Source organism: Bos mutus, chromosome 12 (assembly GCF_027580195.1).
Source record: "Bos mutus isolate GX-2022 chromosome 12, NWIPB_WYAK_1.1, whole genome shotgun sequence".
In the NCBI taxonomy this organism is placed as follows: Eukaryota; Metazoa; Chordata; class Mammalia; order Artiodactyla; family Bovidae; genus Bos; species Bos mutus.
The window spans coordinates 31,749,536-31,770,296 of NC_091628.1; the positions used below are offsets into that span (position 1 = coordinate 31,749,536).

At 35.8% G+C, this 20,761-nt stretch overlaps 1 protein-coding gene across 9 annotated transcripts in view; it reads right to left on the reverse strand.

Moving 5' to 3' along the window:
* PAN3 (poly(A) specific ribonuclease subunit PAN3) overlaps nt 1–20,761 on the reverse strand; it is a 126,656-nt gene that overhangs the window by 61,577 nt on the left and 44,318 nt on the right. For 6 of the 9 annotated variants that reach the window (XR_011466320.1, XR_011466319.1, XM_070380481.1 and 3 more), the window contains exons 5-6: nt 20,157–20,318; nt 2,194–2,341 (exon numbers count right to left, since the gene is read on the reverse strand). The exons of 1 other annotated variant lie outside the window; for it this stretch is intronic. Coding sequence is in view for 6 of the 8 variants with exons in the window: in XM_070380481.1 (XP_070236582.1) it covers nt 2,194–2,341; nt 20,157–20,318 (310 nt within the window). In the remaining 2 variants the exon portion in view is untranslated. The remainder of the gene's footprint in view (nt 1–2,193; nt 2,342–20,156; nt 20,319–20,761) is intronic. 2 more of the 9 variants (XM_070380485.1, XM_070380483.1) reach the window with 1 other exon arrangement.

Sequence of the window (20,761 nt, forward strand, 5' to 3'; positions counted from 1 at the left end):
CATCATCACTCCAGTATTTCGGGGAAATATTTTAGTCTAGTTGAATGTCATCTGAATAAAGGACAATTTTTATATAGTCAGTATAAAGAATTCAGGAATACCTTTAATAAAACATACTGACCTATTCCCAGTGGTTTCGGACAGTAATTATCAATCCTTTCTTAAAAGAAGCAGAATGACTATTTTAATGTTAGAGCTATGCAGAAGAGTTTTAAATTCATTTCATCCTAAACTGTGAAACCCAACTGGGACCAATGAAACACCTACCTACACACAAATTAATACCAACTGGAAAGCTTAAACAAGTATCACAGTACTGTAATTAAATGTTTTCAATATCTAAAATTCCCTTTGACATTTTACATTCATCCAATATTTTAAAAACGTAACTTTTAGCTTAAATTAGCCTGATCAAAGATGTGAACAAAATGTTTACTTATTAAACAAGGGAAGAGGTGCTGTTAGGTCAAAATAAATTGGAACTTAATTAAGAAAGCCAAAGTTTTCTGAGTGGCATATGGATTCCATTACCGTGGGTGTTTTATAAACACTGCTCAGATGTCTGGAGAATCTCTAAGAAATTTTAGCTGACATGCAGCCTATGCTCATGTAAACAATGCAAACACATCTCAATGGGAGACAAATCACAGTAGCATATTACTTACAAGTAAAACTTTAAGGCTACCAGGGATATTCAATTCTGACACTGCTCTCTAAGGAAAAAGGGAAAAGGTTTACAATTTTACCTGAATCTGAAAAGAGCCAAAGTAGAAGAAAAGGGTAAAAAGGCATAAGCAAGGAGGAAGGAGTTGCAAGGTGTATCTCAAAGACCTGCACACAAAACTACCTTAAAAGTCTCACCAGAGAGGGATACAATTCTTAGCTTACATTTAGTTAATAAAATGATCAAATGCTCATTGCGGGGGGAAAAAAAGATGAGTAGGAAATGCGTGGGAAGGGAGGGAGGGAGAAACAGAGGGAAAGAGGGGAAGGTGAGGGGAAGGAGGTATTGACAAAATCCTTGGCAACACAAGGTTACTAAGCCTCTGAATACACTTGATGTGTAACACACTAAACCTGTTCCATAAAGTTATCGTTATTTTCTTTCATTCTTATTCCAAAAACGGTCCTTGATTTCAGTATCAGTATCAAAGCCAATCATTTAGCACCACTACTGATTAGATTAAGACCTGGAGACAGGACTAGTTCCAAGCTAATCCAGATGGATCTTTTGGCTTCATTTAGCGTGTAGTATTTCACTTTGTTTCTGGTTTTGCTTTTTAACATTCAAGAATCAACAGATGATTATCCGTTAAAGGTTCTAGAAACATCATCTGGGTGGGCAGCTCAACCATTGAACAGACTTAAGATAACCCACTCAGCACTTACTATGAATTCAATATAATTCTCATACCTTACTTTTCTAATTAAGGTTCACAGCAATAGGAATGGGTAATGCTAATTATCTAAGAAAATTTCCATATTTTTATAGGACTGTTTATGCTAGGAAGCAGAATGCAAAATGTGCATGAATTTTTAGATAAAAGAGAGGACCTTCTAAGAAAATAGGGCTACTCTGAACTATGCCTCAGGACCCCTGATGTACAAGTGCACTTCTTCAAATTCCTCCGCTGCCATTTGGGGTAAACTTGGAAGAAAGTGTTGAGATGACCCCTAACCCTTCACACTGCTTTCCTGCCACTGTTTATAACACTTTACTACTACTACAGATTTATAATCAAACACCCAAAAGGCAATACATCTAAACTTTAATTTAGAATGATACAAATTATTCTTCTAGAAATTTATTTCAAAAGCAGGACCTTGTAGCACATCAATATTCAAGTTTTGATGCTCTTATTCAAGTTTCTGAGTGAAACAGCATTAGCATGCTAATAAAAAACAAGGAAATATTATGATCTGGATATTTTTTCCTCAATAACCATTTTCTCCTTTAAATTTTGTCCTTTTAAACACAAAGTTATATTTCACTTTTATTCATTAAATTTAAATTCTGCTTTAAAATTTTTAACTACACACTTGGTCTATGGTACCAAAACCTAGAACATAAAACTCATAATGTGCTCAGATATGAACCGCTGAAGAATACAATTTCAGGTCTGGTAAACTAACAGCAAATGGTGCTTAGAGATTTGCTACCTGGGACTCACTGGAAACAGGTATTCAACTTACCTGGTGCTAATCCAGCAGCAGCAGGAGTCCCCATGGACGGGTGAGAGAACACTTGAGAGAAGGCAGACGCGTGTGACTGGGACGTGTTACTCAGCCTGGAGGTTGATCCTCCTTTGGGAATAAACTCACTTGCAGTAGGATTTGGTGTCTATTTGAAAATCAAATATAGTAAGTTAACACATTTTAAGCCCAAAAAAGACACTGAATTTACTAGGTATTATTCCACAGTACTCTATTTACCAAGTAAAATATTTTACTGAAAGGATTTACAGTGCTTTTTAGTTTCCACATTTTGGAGTGGGATAATTAAATTTCTGGAAGAAAAATTTTCCATCAAATTTGAAGGTTTTAATCATTTCACTTGGGGAATTTAACTTTGAAACAAGAAAATCTGCCTTTACTGTCAAATATACATCATTATCCAACCATCCTAATACTATATTTTAGAGAACTGGGAAGTTAAAACTACCTCAAAACTGAGCAAAAAGTTTCAAATTTAATATCTTTAAACCACTTCTACCAGGATAAAGGTCAAAACTGCCTTTATTCCAAAATTAATCACCTCCTCCTTTATAAGCACTTAAGACATCTCCCCAATAATATGGTGCCACTATTTAAATAACAGTAAAGATGAGAAAAACACTTAAATGTAAGGCAAACGTGAGAGGAATCAAGATATAAGAAAAATATAATAGAGTCCCCAATGTCTGCAAGGTATGGCATGTAACTTCTGCTTTATTAAAAATATTTTACAATGAGATTACATGAGAAAACCTTCCTCCCAGTTGTACGAAGGCACATTTTACCTAGTTAAGTGGCATGGTGCCTTTGGCATTAAGAACTACTAGCACATTATGAAACTGTAACTCAAATCCATAAATGGACTATATTTCATCCATCTGAAACAAATGTATATCCTAAATATTTTTCAGAAATAGTGATCCACATGTTTAAGTATAATGAAGATTCAATGACCATCGACATTGATATTTGAATTCAACTTCCAAAAGGGTTAGCCAAAGAGATAATTTAATATGTTCATACTTCAGCCCACATTTTCAGTATGTATGTGTACACACATACACACACATATATACAAACTAAATTTAAAATACACTGAACCACAATGAAAAAAATTAATCACTTAAAGTATTTCAGAACTGATCATTAGAATGGAAAAACACATTTCCATAGAAGGCATAAAATAAAAAGATGGGACTAATCACTGTACAATCCAAGGACAACTTCCTTATTTGAAATGAATGACATTTAAAATTGCCAAGTTAGAGTTCAAAATACGAGATTTGGAAAACAGCAAGTCTACAGGCTAATAACTCCATTGTAAACTCTAAAGCAAATGATATTTTACTAGTTATGTTCCAGCAAAAATTAAATACAAAGTGACAAAGTACAGAAAAAATGCTAATTTTTTATTAAAATATACTAGACAGAACCGGACACGACTGAAGCAACTTAGCAGCAGCAGCAGATAAACAGAGAACTTCTTTTACTGCCATATCTAAAATGTGAAATTCTGAAGAAAAAAAAGAATCCGAACTAAATCAAAATATATTTTCCAAAGGAAAAAAAAGTTCTCTCCTGTCAGTTATGTCTATTTTAAAATCTTCCAAATGCTCAAGTTTTCAAAAACACTGTCATCTTCTTTAAAAGTGTGGCCAATGAGCCCATGCATTTTATTGACGTAGTAATCCCTAGATATAAATGGTTATCAACAGGATCACTTCAGAGCTAAACCAGTGTGCACCAGTGAGTGCTAAAACTATTTTAGAAGAAGAAAGTCAAAAAAAATCAATCAGGTCACTTGGTTACAAGAGCTCAGAATGCCTAGGAGAGATGAGGACTTCAGGATTACAAGACTACTAGGAAACAGTAAATTTAGACAAAGAAATTTAAAGCTAATCTAATCCTGACACACAGAGATTATCTAGTTTCCATTTCATTTATACCTTACATTTACCATGAACAGGAGACTAATTACAAAGCTGAGTTTCTCTAAATCAAATCTATTTTAAATTCATCTTAAAGAGTATTTTTAAGGGATCCTATAAAGGAGAAAAAGGAGGGGAGTCTGTTTTACTTTCTCCAAATAAATTATATATAAAATGTCATTATAACAAATTATAGAGGGCCTTCAAATGTATTACAATAGAGATTATTAAAATTAACTATGAAAATTTATACTAAACTATAACTTTCAGGGATTCAACAACCAAAGATCCAAAAAACTCACCTGCAGTGAATTTTACTTAAAAAGTAAAAAGAAGGACCTAAAGACCTCCCTCCTTTTTTCCCTGATTTAAGATGGCGAGGCCTTTATTTCTCTTGGGTAGGTAGTTTGCAAGTTTATTTCAGATGAGTTTATTTGAGATGTGAGAAAAGGCTAAAGGATTTAAATGGCAGAAAAAAGAATTACACAGTATATAACACACACACACACACAAAAACAAAATCTAGGAATAAGAGAGCAGACTACTATTATTAACAGATAATACAAAGTCCTCTAGCCAGATGAGAGAACTATCAAAAATACTTAATGAGAAATTACTGTAGAAAGGAGAATACTTTTTCATGATAAAATTAGTTAAAATAATAAGTGCAATAAAAAGATGTATTCTTAAAACCACTTTAATATAACTGGTTTATAACAGAAATAAGTTTTATAAAATAACAAAATAGCATAGGCACACACCTTTAACACATTAAAAAGAATATTTTTTTAGAGCTAAAGCAAAACTGGTAACTAAAACTAGTATCTTGTTAAAATGTAATCTCTGTTAACCAGAAAATAAGCAATTTATTTCAGCTTTAGGAAGTGAAGGTTATGTAAAAGAAGACTCAAGGATTTGGGTTATATAAATTTGTCTAACTTCAACAACACTAAAGAGAATGGAATAAATGAGAAGCGTAATAGTAGGGGAAAAATCAAGGTTTTATTATTCCTGCCTGATGATTCAGACAAGCCTGTCATAACTCTCCAAACGTGCTCCTATTATATTAAACTTGTGGGTTTTCTAACATACATATTATTTCCATTCATAATTTATCATTTCTATTCATATTTTAAATCCTAATTTTCATTCATATCTTACACAGCTCTAAGTAAGTGTACATTTGAGGGGGGAAAAAAATCAATGTTTATATAAGTCAAATAGCAAACATTCGTGCAGTAAGAATTTATCAATAGAGTTTTGGGTTCTCACACACTTAAATTCACACTGCAACTCTCACACCCAAAACAACCAAGTGCATTTAGTGAGTTCTTCAAACTGGGACCACCCCCAACATCTGGATATGACCCCTGCCTATACTCTTCAGACAGAAGTATACGAAGAGGCCTGACCTTTAGCTTGAAAAGCAATGTTGCAGTTATTAGCATTATATATATTTTAAATGAAATAATAATGCTTCAATTCACAGATCCCAACCAAAATGATAGAATATGTCCTATTTTACAAATGATGGATAAAGTTATTTTTGTTTTTTAACAAATGAAGCAATTCTTTTTTTAATTTGGCTGTACCAGGCAGGTCCTAGTTGTGGAATGTGAACTCTGGGTTGCAGCATGCGAACCCTAGGGTGCGGCATACAAACTCTTGGTTGCAGCATGTGGGATCTAGTTCCCTGACCAGAGATTAACCCAGGCCCCCTGCATTGGGAGCTCAGAATCTTAACCACTGGACCACCAGGGAAGTCCCACAAATGAAGTAATTTTTTGATGATGTTTCTAGTTTATAACTTTATGCTTTCCTACTATCATATTATTTCATGGAAACTGTTCCTTTTAAAGTATAATTCAGTATTTAATAGTCTGTTGCATTCCACTACAAACAAGAGTACTTACCAAGAACACAATAAATTAGTCCCATGAACTAAGAGACTAATTTAATAAATAGTGAAACAATAAAAAGTTCAGCCATTAATTTTTTTTATTAGAATGACAGGAAGAGGTTTATACTGAATAAAAACACAACATAAAATATTACTTAATATTTCACTGCAAACCTACCAAAAGATCTGTTGAATAAAGAAAGTTGTCTTAAGGTGATGTGATGAATGATTGAGAAATCACCACTATTTCTGAATACTGGTCAGGCTTTTTAAAAACACAATAAACTCATAAAACTGTAAAATGCCTTCCACAATGCTGCTCCTTGTAATGAACTCCATTTGCTTTACCACTTATTGGCTTCACAAGCTCCTCTCAGTAATCTTTCTACTCTCCGAATGAAATATAAATGAACTGGTAAAAGTTTCTCAACAGCTTTATTTAAATATAATGGACAGAGGATAAATCACACATATTTCAGGGTAAACTCTGTTAACTCTTGACATCGGTGGACCACCGTTACCCAAATCGAGGAGGACTGCATCCATCACGCCCAAAAAAGCTCCCGTATGTCTGTATGAAACCCATCCCTCCTGTTCCTCTCTGCTCCGCTGCTCTCAACTCCAGGCAACCTCTGATAAGCTTTTTGTCACTAAAGACTAGTCTGGATGTTCTAGAATTTAGTATGAATGAATCTTACATATGTAGATATGTACATATGTACTCAGTTTTTACTACCTTCTTTCACTTCACATCATTAAGATTCATCCTTTCTATGCTTTCTTTGGATTTAATTTGTTCTTCTCTTTCCAGTTTCTTAAGCTGAGTTCACTCTTTCGAGAACCTTTCCAACACAGGCATTTAGTGCTATAAATTTCCCTCCCATTACCGCTTCAGTGACACCCACACCAGTTGGCATGTTTTTATTTTCATTCAATTCAAAACACTTTAAAATTTCCCTTCCTAATTCTTCTTTGACACATGTCAAAGAAGTGTGTTATTCAGTCTCTGGATACTTGAAGATTCTCCAAAGATCTGTTGGTGGTGGTGGTAGTTTAGTCACTAAATACTATCTAACTCTTGGGACCCCATGGACGGTAGGCCACCAGGCTCCTCTGTCCATGAGATTCTCCAGGCAAGAATACTGGAGTGGGTTGCCATTTCCTTCTTCAGGGGATCTTCCCGACCCAGGAAATGAACCCAGGTCTCCTGCATTGCAGGCAGATTCTTTCCCAACTGAGCTATAAGGAAAGCCCCCAAAGATCTGTAACTGGCTTCTAATTTAATTCTACTGTGGTCAGAGAACACATTAGCATGACCTGAACCCTTTTAAATTTACTGAGATTTGTTCCAATTGGTTGTTCTATCTTGGTCAATATTCTGTGGTCACTTGAAAAGAATATTCATTATGCTGTTGCTGGACACAGCGTCCTACAAATAAACTGATAAGAGTTGTTAAGGTCTCCCATCTTCTTACTGATTTTCTTTCTCTTCCATTATTGACAGAGAACTGAAGCCTCTACCATTATGTATTACAGATTTGACAGTACAAATACGTAACCTACCACTGCCTATCTTAGTCCGCTAGGCCCACAACAGAACAGCACACACTGAGCGGCCTGAACAACAGAAACTTATCTTCTCACAGTTCTAGAAAACGAGAGTCCAAGATGAAGGAGCCAAGAGGGTCAGTTTCTCCTGAGGTCACTCTCCTTGGTTTTCAGAAAGCCATCCTTTCACAGTGTCCTCACTGAGACAAGTGTTTCCTGTGTGTGTGAAAGCCTGGTATTTCTGCATCTACTTACAAGAACACCAATCATACTAGATTGCGGCCCATCCCTACAACCACATTTAACCTTACTTAAATCTTTAAAAGCCCATTTCCAAATACTGTCACATTAAGGGAACTTAAAAAAAAAAAAAAACAGCGAGGGCTTAAACATGAGAATTTGGGGAAGACGTGATTCGGTATATAACAACTACTTAATACTTTTGAGTTTTAAACTACTTCAGATATAGTATAACATGGTAACAATATTAAACTTCCATTTCTCCGCTCCCAGACTCTGCTATAATCATCATATATTTTACTTCTACATATACCATAAACCCTACAGTACACTATTACCATTTTTGCTTTCAATGGTCAATTATCTTTCAAAGAAACTTACAGAATAAGGGGGAAGTTCCTTACGTTTACTTATGTAGTTACTATTTCCAGTTTTCTTCATTTCTTTGTACAGATCCAGATTGCTCAGAGTATTTTCTTCCTTCTATCTGAAGTACTGGGTTGGAGAATAAAGTCATTTGAGATGTTCCATAAAAGGAAAAACTGAATGAACTTTTTGGCCAACCCAATACTTTAACGTCTATTAAAGTACACATCTATTGCTGATGAATCTTTTCAGGTCTTGCATGTTTAAAAAGGTACTTATTTTGCTTTTTAAGAAATTGTAATTTTGAAGTAATTCCATCTTTCCCCAAAGATATCATCCTACATAACCAGAGTATATTTTCAAAATCATAAAATTAACAACATGTAACTGTGGAAAGTGTAACTAAGCTGCACATTTTATTCAAAATTTCACATCTTTAAATGCACTCATGGGATTGCATTCTCATATTTTTCCCAGGAATAGAATTCTAAGTTGACATTTTTTTATCTTCCTGTATTTTAATTGCTCCACTGTCTTATGGCTCACATTGTTTCCAACAGGAAATATGCTGTTATTTATATCTTTCTTCCTAAAAAGTGAGTATCTTTTCCCCGCTGGCTGCTCATATGGTGTGCCTTAGTGCAGGGTGCACTTTCCCCTGTCTCCCCTGTTTGTTTTGTGCCTGTGTTCACTGAGCTCATGGATCCGTAGGCTTACCATTTTCATCCAATTTGGATGATATCTGTCTTTTTTTTTGGCCCACTATTTCTCAAAGTATCTTTTCTGTGTGCCCTATGCTGCTTCAGGGAGTAAAACAGTGTGTCAGCTTCATGTTCTCCCATGGCTCATTTTTTCTCTGTTTTTTGGACAGTTTCTAGCACTATGTCTTTCAGTTCACTAATCTTTTTCTATACAATATCCAATCTGTCACTGCTGCTGCTGCTAAGTCAACTTCAGTCATGTCTGACTCTGTGTAACCCCATAGACGGCAGCCCACCAGGCACCCCCGTCCCTGGGATTCTCCAGGCAAGAACACTGGAGTGGCTTGCCATTGCCTTCTCCAAGGCATGAAAGTGAAAGTGAAGTCGCCCAGTCGTGTCCGACTCTTAGCGACCCCATGGACTGCAGCCTACCAGGCTCCTCCGTCCATGGGATTTTCCAGGCAAGAGTACTGGAGTGGGGTGCCATTGCCTTCTCTGAATCTGTCACTAATTACATCAAATACATTTTTCATTTCAGACACTGTAGTTTTAAATTTTAGAAGTATGATTTTAATTTTTTAAAATGTTTTTCATGTCTGTACTAACATGTTTAATCTTTTCCCCAGTTTCCTGAACACATGAAATATAGTTATAAACTATTTATGTATTATGATTTTGATTTCTCAAATTTTGTTGTGCTTTCTACTAAACAGATAAATTATTTCACAACCATCCTTTTGATAATGGCAGGTATCTTTGAAGCATCAAGTCATAGAGTCTATTCTACATCCTAAATATTTCTCAAATTCAACTACAGCCCCCCATGTCACTGTCAGTACCCCAGTCTAGGCCACCATCATTCCAATGAACCAACTTGACTCCAGTCTTACTCAATTCCAATTCATTTTCTACTTTTAGCCAGGATAAAAGAAGTATAGAAAAGCAGAAAAAGAAAAGAAGAAGAGGGGGAAAAGGAAGGAAAAATGGGAAGAAAGAAAGAGAAGGAACGGTTTTATTAATAACTTAACTGCTGAAATCCAATCAGGCTGATCAGATAAAGTCTCCACAATCTTTGACTGAATTAAATCATTAAAAGAGAAACTGAGCTAAAATGCTGATATTAATCTCAGCCATATCTACTTTTCTCAAAAACCTATGAAACTCCAGGAGATAGTGAAGGACAGGGAAGCCTGGCGTACTGCAGTCCATAGGGTCAGAAAGAGTCGGACACAACTTGGTAACTGAACATCGTCATGATTCCAATCGCCCATCTTTACTATTCTTCCCTCCTTAGCGTGACAAAGGGGCCCAGGTGGAACTAATTCAAAAGATTAAAGCCTAAGGTAGAAGAGAGTGTATGTGTGTGTTGCAGGACACAGAAAAATGAATTAGGTGGAAAGGTAGAAGAGGGGATACTGATAAAGAGAGCAAAAGGCAAAAATAGGCAAGAATTTTGCCTTGATAAAATTATCTAAAAGGTATAAAAAGATGAGACCTATAGACATAAAGAGAAGCACTATTCAGAGTTATTTTTACCTGTCTTCAGTGTTCATAAATAACACAGAAGAAAGAGGAACAGGGTGAGACAGAAAGGAGAAGTCAATGGCTAACCAGAACCTCCATGTTCACATTTCTACAAGTTGTTGTTTTTTTTTTTTTTTTTTGCCTTAATGGGTTATTTCTCCATATTTCAAGCATATCCAAATATGGTCAATTTAAAATTTATCAAAATAAACTCAACTTCTGGGTGATTCAGAAACTGATCTATTTAAGAGCCAAGTTGCATCTTTAAAGTTAGAAGTTAACATATAACACTACTACTATTGTGAAAAATAGTCTAGAGTCACAATTTACAAATTTCCTGAAGCAAACTGGGCCTTCTGATAAAAGACCTCAATAGAGGACATATGATCTTCTAAATAAGTCAGATTCAAATTGGTGGGGACAGCGAAGGACAGTTGGTTACTAGTGCCTCCAAGAGATTCATGCCATTCTTCTTTTAAGTATAAGTTCTCCTACTAATAATTTGACTATCTTAAGGGGAAAGTTGGTAAAGAATCTGCCTGCAATTCAGGAGACCTGGGTTAGATTCCTGGGTTGGGAAGATTCTCTGGAGAAAGAAACGGCAACCCACTCCAGTATTCCTGACTGGAGAATTCCATGGACAGAGAAGCCTGGCAGACTACAGTCCATGGGGTTGCAAAGAGTAAGACACGACTTAGCGACTAAACCACCACCACCACCACCAAGGGGAAAGTAGCAGGTGTATGTCAGAACCTCAACTAGTAATAAGCCTTACGTATGAGGCAGTTAAATTAAAAAATTTCCATGAATCAGCTTACAGTCATTCTCCCTATATAAGAGTGTGAAACTACAGGCACATAGATTTCCAAAGGGGCTCACTAGTTCATCTTTCACAACCTCTGTCAGAAATGGTTAACACTGTTCTTGAGAATAGTTTGATACTATGAATCAAAATAAAACACAAACAGGAAAAAAAATCACACAAGCAGAAAAGATTCCAGTTAGCACATTTTTAAAAATGATTTTTAAAAAGGGGTGGGGGGAGGTATAACTAAAATATCTCTCAAAAAAGATCTAATTATGTACATTATGATACATACAGATTATGGTACGCATGTGTGCAGCCATTAGAAGTCATGGGAAATGATACATTTTTATTTACCATGAAAAGAAGCCCATACCACTATTGAGAAAAGATAAAATAAAATTAGGCTACAATACAGCAATTATGCTAAGTTGCTGTTTGTAACATGGTATGCATATGCCTAAAAGAAAGGGCGGGGGAGGGAGCAGGAAGGGAGGATGTTTCTATGTGCAGGGGCACAGGTGTGTAAAAGGATTCTAACAATACATGCTCACTAAAATGACAAAAGAGATTGTATCTCTAGGTGGTGAGGAAACTTGGGACATTTTTGCTTCCTCCTTTGTACCTCTCTGTAGTATCTGAAGTTTTTTCAATAAGCATATATAATTTTTACAAAAACGTTTTAAGAAAGTTTAAGTTATAAATTATGAAGCCACATATACCATTTCCTTTTCTTTACGTATCATCATCTCTGAATCTTCAGAATTCACAGAGAATATGCAATATTCAGATTGAGACCAGGAGAACCAATGGATATAAAAAAGCAAAATCTTCATCCGGAGGACAGAAGGCATTTAAAGACAAAAATGAATGAAACGTTCCTCTTCCATTAAGTCATTTACTCGTCAAAGTTCTCCAATGACAGTAATCATTAACCACCATAGAGGCATTCTCAATATTCTATACCTAGTTAATTCTTAATACTACTCTTCCTGTTTGTCAATTATCTCAATAAAGTTGGAAAAAAAATAGCATTCTCCCTAAAAGAGCCAAAAATGTCCACTTAGGTCAGTTAATGAATAGTCCAGAAGAGAGTGAGATCATCGCCACATTCCATGGAGGCAGTAATTACTCTACACAGCTATAACCATCTTGTGCACTTACGTACATCTTCTATCCAGGACTAGGTAAAAGGAAAATCTGTCACATTTCATAGTAAGATTTACTTAGAGGCATTCTCTCTAACCAAGAATCCTGCCATATTTAATAACAAAATTTAACATATATTAAGACTTTTCAAAGATTTTTCCATAATAGTATTTTATGTCATGAAACTATATATTTATCTCACCAGATAATCTTTAATTCAGGTTAATTTATTCAGTTAGCTGAATAATAAAAAACACTTGACACTGTGCTGGGCACTGTACGAGGCACTGTAGAGAACAAAATACCTGAAACACAGGCTCTATGTTCTAGAAGTTCACAGGCTGGCATTCCACAGGTACAGAATGTACCAGAACCCAACATTCACAAGAGGTCAGAACATCCATGTATCTAAAAAGATAGTAAGTACCTACACAATGCCATTCACTGCTAGCCTGTAAGTTATACATACACTAATGACCACGATGTGAAGTGCTATGGAAAAGAGCACAAATGCTTCATGCTGTCTAATTAGGTCCTAAGACCATACGTTTGAATCGAATCCTAAAAGACAAGTTTGCTGAGTCAAGACAGATAGAGGGCACTCACAGCAAGCAGAGAGCATGTTCGAAGGCAGAGGTAGGAAGCGCATGCTTCTCTCCATGGCACCGCAACCAGTTCAGGAGGTCTGCAGTGGTGACCTACCTTTCTGAGAGATTCTGATCGGACAAGAAACAAGACCAGATAGTCACCCAGGTAGTGCTTTGAAAGAAAAGAAATCGGGAATCAGGAATCAGGAAACCAGGTAAGAGATTACAACAGTAACAGTCCAGGTAACAGGTGAAAGTGAGCCTAAACTGTACCGTGCCAACACTAACAGGGAAGAGAATGTCAAGGCAGCACAATCAACAGACCTTAGTGGCCAAAGAGTGGGAGCTATGAAGACAGAAGAATCAAGGAGAGCTCACAAATTAGACAACTGGGTGAAATCAACAATCAAGACAGAGCAGACAGTGTGTACACGTGTGTGAGTGCAAGAATAGATGTGAAGTAAAAGATTAAAAAGTATTCAATTTAGACTCAGTGACTGTTCAGTGTTACGCCATAGAGATGAGGATGTTCAGAAGCAGCTAATATTCACAGTAAGTGCGGAGGACTGAGAGGATACACACACACACAAGTCAGGTGTGACGGAGGCACTGGAGATCGCCATGTGCAGAGAAAGGAAGAGGGTCAAGAAAAGAAAGACAGAACCAGGGAGAGCTCCTGAGGGCATGGCAAAGGACACGAGGTCCCTGGAAGACACTAATAAAGGATAGTTTCAGAGTGGAGACAACGACAGTTGCAAAGAAAGAGAATGAATGACAATGTCAGATGTGACAGAGGTCAAGTAAGTGCTGTGACTTCTGGTCACTATATACACTTACCAAAAAAAGAGTCTCAACAGTGATAAAAGGGAAAGATAAAACACTGAGAATTAAGGGATGAATGCCAGGTGAAAAAGTAACAGCAATAAGTAGGAAGCAGCTCTCAAACTCTATCACACAGTTTCCCAAACGTACTGACAACAGAATATTTCCTCATGTAGCATTCCTTGGTCCTGGAAGACCAAGCTGGGAAGAAATCAATGTCAAGAAATCACTGTCCAAAACTGAAGAGGGATAAATAATGAAATAAACTGCTAAGGGGGCTAAAGACAGGTTCTGAAGGAGACAGTCAAGGAACACTTCTTTCTCTACAACAGAAGGAAAAATTGTAAGAAAGGGTATAAGTGAAAGTGTTTTCCATAGGTAGAAAGCCAACATACGAAGCAATTCACTCTCAATGACCTCTTTTTTCCCTTCTCTGAAGAACACAAGTCATTTATTCAAAAGTGATAGAGAGGATGAATGGGTGTGAGGTGAATGATAAAGGTTTAGAATAGCAGCTGAAGAGAAGAAGAGGAAAAAAGAAGAGGATCTGGGATGGGCTGTGGGTCAGAAAGCAGAACACATACTGTCATGTCATTTCAGCTATCTCACAGTTCTATAACTTTTCAAAGTCCTGAGGAATCCTGATTAGATAGACTGAAGCCTCACTCATAAATCTCAATCCACTCCATCTAAAGCCCAAAGAATCCCATTTCCTGGGCATGAGACTAGAAATCTCCTGAAATAACACCAAACTCAGTAACTAAAGATTGAAGCACATGCAGTAAGTTACCAAACCTCCCTGGGTTGTAAAAGCATCAGTAACAAGCAACTAGAGTTCACAGCAGAACTTGAAGGCCAAGAGATTTTAATGTAAGCATTCTTACAAACTAAACACAAGAAATAAATACCATTCAATCCGACCACAAGGGAAAAAACACCATCAAAAGAGACATTGACAAGTATGAATCTACTAATATACCCAACAGTCCCACAGCTTTCATTCATTTCCATCACTTCAGGGGTAAGGCTAAAATAACAATAATATTAATAATTTTTGATTCATAACCCCACTATTTCCAAAAGTCAAAGACAAAATGAGTATGACTTTATGTAACACATCGTTACTTTTAGGTAAATCTTAGCATGCAATACCCTGAGAAATTTATAAAATCACACCTTTCCCATCCTTTCATTCAAGTTGACATCTAATAATATGAAGGCTGGGAACACACTGTTACCCTTCAAAAAAGCATTTTTAAAGGAATTACTTTAACTATTCAAGTGTATCAGCATCAAAATAACTCTTAAAAGACACAATATCACAGCCTCTTTCCATATATACCATAAGGCCATGCATATCTGAATATAAACGACAAATACCACCATAAATAAATAGAAACAAACACCAAATTTAGAAGTGATGAGGTCAAACTGGAGGAATGAACACTTATTTAATATCTACTATACAAACCATAGATTCAAATAGAAATTTGAATCCTCACAACAATTCTATAAGGTAGGTGATAAAATATTTCAATCCTGAACAATGGCCTTTGAACTGTGTAATCATAGTGCAAATGAAAAAAATCTCAATTTCACATACAGATTGGTCAGGCAGAGGAATGGGCAATCAACCTGGACAGAGACTAAGGAAAGATGAAAGTGAACTTGGACTTCAGTGAAATAAACAACTGCTGATGCCGAGTCTCGGTTGACCCTCCGTCTACAACACCTGTTTGGTGTTCAAGCTGAGGCCATAAGAAAAACACAGAGTTTTGTCAACAACGTTGTCAAGAAATAAGACCACTACCAGGTTGAAAGACTGAAAACTATCAAGAATATACCAATAATGTTAAATTTTTAATTAAAAAAATAAAAGATCCTCTAAGATAGTAAAAGAAATCACCACCCTATGTTCTAAATCAATTATGATAATTAAATAATAGTAACATACAGTGGCTATAAATCCCAGACAACCGATGATCAATTTTTCAAAACACATAAAATTCTCAAACTACTACAAATTTCACATATTGCCTAAGAAAGGAAAATTAAACGTGACACTTAGAATCAAGCAGAATACCTTAAGGGTACAAAAATAAACATATGCCTAATCACACATACTTATAATTCAGTTGGAAAAGACAAACAGATGAAGAAGTTTAAAACAGAACGAAATAGCAGTTAAATAACATCAAGTACTGTGAAAACAGTAAAAAAAAAAAAAAAAAAAACCACTTTTTTTTTTTTTTAACGTGTTTGAGCAAGTATTTACAGAAAAGGTAGCATACTTTAAAAGGAAAAGGGAGGAAAGTTTTTTTAGGCTCAACTAACGGCAATACAGAGATAAAAAGGAACTGAGAACTGGCTGTGTATTTTGTATTATATGAGGTATGAAAGATTTCATATGATTAGAATTTTAGTGTATGTGGACAGTAAAGAGAGACAGCCCAGAAAGACAGAATAGATCCTGAAGGGATTTAAAAAAATTATCCAGAAAATAGACTGAGGGTATTAAACTATGTTAGCTGTGTTAAAGTAAAAGTAAAAAAAAAAAAAAAAAAAGGCAAGGAAGAAAAAGATACTGTGGAATTTTAAGGAATGGGGATTACAGGCAGACAACATAGCAGGAAAATATCAGGAGTTAAAATTTAATAGATCTGGGCAAGAATCCCAAGTGTTATCACTTACAGTAAGAACAATAAGCCTTTTCTAAGTTGCAATTTACATATTTTTTAAATGGGGGATAATATGTCATTATTGTGGTAAAGCCTTAATATGATGGCAAACGTAAATTGTCCAATGTATCATCTTTCAATTAATGGGTAGTCAAACCCCAGAGGAGTCTCCTCATTATAAATGGTAGAAATGGGAAATGACAGGGTAGAAATGAAGCTATGTACTCTCAATGACTGGGATGATGATAAAGTCACTGACTCAAGAAGGAATATAAAAAGAATATAAAGCAGCAGTATATGTGAAGAAGAAAAAAACACACTTGGTTTTAGGCAGGCCGAATCTTCAGTGACAAAGGGGTACACCTCTACATGCAAAGATACCAGAAGGCACCAAGATGTGGGTCTTGAACTGAGAAGTCCAGTTATAATACAAATAAAAATTTAAGAATCTTAAATACAGGGCAGAGCAGAGAACAAGTGAGCCGAGAACAGGAGCTCATAAAGAGCAAGGATGAAAGAGAGTCAAGCATGCACAAGGGAAAGAGACTGAAATGAAAAGGTGGCCTGCAGTACAAAGTACTGGGTGAGACCGCTGGGGGTGGTGACTAAGGAGACCTCTGAAACTTTGAGGGTGTCTTGATGCCTTCTGGTATCTTTGCATGTAGATGTGTATCCCTCTGTCACTGAAGATTTGGCCTGCCTACAACCAAGTGTTTTTCTCTTCTCCACATATAAAAATTTCTGGCAAAATTTTGATCCACCAAACTACAAGCATGGAAGGGATAAATGGGTTTCAAAGAAATCAGAGAAAAGACTAGACTCTATTTCAACCCCACAGAAGCAGTAGTGGAGATCAGATAGATATTATCAATATTTCAAACAGCCATGTGAAAAATAAATATAGCCTCCACCATAGCTCCGTATTAGCTACCTCCACAGTATACGAAATTTTCAGTTTCTTTGATCCTCTAGTTAGTATAATCTGTATTTTAGAAGAATCACTGTTTAACAAATGTTGTGTGTTCAGTAGAGTCTTTAATATCACAAGATTCTGGGTAGAAAATAAAATATATAAGTAGCAAAAGGCTGGAAAATCACAGGACTCGAATTGGAGAACAAATGCAATTATGAATGATCCAGGTAGAAACTTTCAGAGGAAGTTTTCGTTGTCACTTTAGGTTTTTGTTTAGTTTGGGGTTTGGTTTGGTTTTTTGTTTTGTTTTCAGAAGTAAAAAAACTTCTTTTTCCAAAATCTGTCTTCCAAAAAGATGTTGGGTCAAGATTAAGGAAATGTAAAGAAATATCTAAAGTTCCAGAAAGAAAGGCAGTGAAGTTAACTGTCACCGAGAAAAAAAGAGATGAATCATGAGGGAAAAAAGACGAACCTTACAAATACGGTGGAGTCACACATAAGCTACATTCCGTGCCTACACGCAGTAGAGCTAGAACTATGTTACACATATGTGAAGAGATTCTGAAGCCTGACACACATGGCTTCAAATTTCTGCTTCTCCACTGACCATTGTTTAACCTTAACATTACTTAGCTTCTCTAAAAATATTTAACTTAACAATAACAACTGTCCAATAAGAGACCAAAAGAGACAAAATACATAAAGAGCTTAGTGCAGTGTCTGGCACAAGGTAACCATTTAAAAAACACAACTATAATTCTAAAATAAAATACAAATAAATATTTTTCTGACCTTAGGATTGGAAGACTTAAGCTTTGAAAGAAAGGAAACAAATGAAACAGGAAAGATGAATATATCTATAAAGATTTTTATATGTGAAAAATCTAAACTACCTAAAAGTAAACAAACATACAAAATTAAAAAGAATCCATATAGAACTGATTTATGTAAGCTACTTTTCTTATAGAACAAAAAAAGATAAAGACTCCAATGGAAAAGAAAACTTCACTGACATACTCTTTGCTCTCTGAATAAACAGTACCAGGTACTCAATCTAGGAATCCACAAAGACAGTAATAGACACCACATGACTAATACTGTAAGGTACCACTGTCCCTCCAACATCAGACTAAGCTAATAAGGCATTCCTCATGTCCCTTAAAAGTGGGAAAAAAAAGAAAAAGAACTATTTTAACTATTTGAAGCACAAAGTACTATTAGTATTTGAAGTATTAGATTCAGATAACATCAATTCAGTCTTTAACACACTGAATGCAAATCTATAACTGTGTGTTAGTTGCTCAGTCATGTCTGATTCTTCGAAACCCCATCGGGTGTTGCCCACCAGGCTCCTCCATCCATATGATTCTCCAAGCAAGAATACTGGAGTGGGTTGCCATTTCCTTCTCCAAAATCTATCACCAGCTTTTTAAATTAAAAATAAAGCATAACTCTAGCTAGCACATATTCTTATACTAACCTAATGATTTTTCAAGCTATGCTAAAAAGAGGTACCTCAAAACTACCACTGAGATAAGGGGGAAGGACAGCCGTGGGCAGATGGGGCAGTCAAGTGGCCGTGCCTCTGCATTACCCATGTGTCCCCTGAAACCAACATAAATTGGGACCCAATTTATTTTCAGGCTTTCTTTTTAAAACTGAAGACTAATTCTAACACTAACCACATCAAATCCTCTCCTGATCTCAAAAACAAAAATTCAGTAAACTATATTCTTATTCACAATTGACATATCCCAAACTTTCCACTGAAGATTTTAAGTATTTGATTATGTGGACCCCCCTGCCACTTTCCTATTTTTCCTTATATTTAGAAAAAACACTACCAAAGTATCAGTGACATGTGCAGTATTTTCAGGATAACTTTTATTTCTGTGCCCAAGGCAGTACAGACACTGATATGGTATTAACATTAAACAGACCAAAGTACTATGAAACCTCTTCATAATACAAAGCTGGTGACAGAAATAAAACCAAGTTGTTAACTTTGTAATACCCTTTCTGAGTGTGATGTGTATATGTGGAGTTACAGACTTTTGGCTAGCAATATATGAAAAACAATACACTTACTCAGGGAGTTTGGGATGAAAGATATTCTACTTCCAGCCAAACTGAAATTTTGATTAGTAGAGCTATCCATTTTATACAATTACCAACGTCTTTAAATGAGACTATAATCCAAATTAAAATGGAATATGATCCAAGCTATTCAGCGGGTACTTCAGATTCACTCATATGAGAACTAGCCTGTGAGTTATAAAAATTCATTTTCATTAGCACAGAAAATGCAAAGACTGAAATGCATCTATGACAACATACTGTTGAAGTTGGTTTCAGAGCCAACACTTGACAAGCTTGTGTAGACACAATTTTTAATCTAGTTAAAAATGTACAAAAAGACAACACATAGAGCTTTCTGTTATTCGGATTCCAAATAAATGAGATTTTCTGTAATCAGTTTTATAATATGACTTTTTAATGTAGTACCCTGAACAACTTTGTGTATTAAAAATAAACTGCATTGTTAACAAAATCCAACAGGAAAAACTAAATTTAATAAAAGAATAGGAACATAAAAGCAGAGAAAGTGCAAAAAAGCCACAAAACAAAATCATAGTTAATGGGCCACTAATTTTACTTCAGTCAAAAAAAAAACCTAAGTACATCAGCTAAGCCATCCAATCTCATACCCACCACCCCACACAGACACAGAAAGCAGCCAAAATATTCACTTTCAAAAATGTCTAAAAAAAGTATTTTTACCTGTAAATTGTTTTCTGTGACTCTGTTCCACCAAACCATATTGATGGGTACTCCTGATTTACACCTGTCAGCAAGGCAGCCAATAGGGTTCTTTGCTTTTCGTGCCTTTGATCCCATCGGAACTAGCCTCTCCTCCAGCATCCCCAGGCGATACTTCCTTGGCTAGGAAAAAGAAGGAAAGAAACCAAGCCACTCCTAACAACCCCCACACTAATCTAAGCTAGTAACTAACACACAGAAGGTATCAGGAATGGTGGACTAGGAAACAAGTACAATTACTGAGACACTCCCTCTAACATCCTTAAAAGCCCCACCCACCATTCCCCATCCCCACCCCAGAATACACACATCTCCAAAAGAACCCACAGTCCTAACAACAATATTACAGAAAACAACAGATGTTTTAGTGAAATCCATTATAATCTGAGTTTATTAAGACTTTAATGAACAGAAATTAACTTATCAGCAAAGTAAATGCTTTCCAAATTTTTTCCACTGGCACTTACCTATGCTCAATGCAATATGAAGAAATGGCTTCAAGGGCACAAAATACAGTTAAAAAAGTTCTTCATGCTGTATCTTTTTCTGCTCCCCATCTCACTACC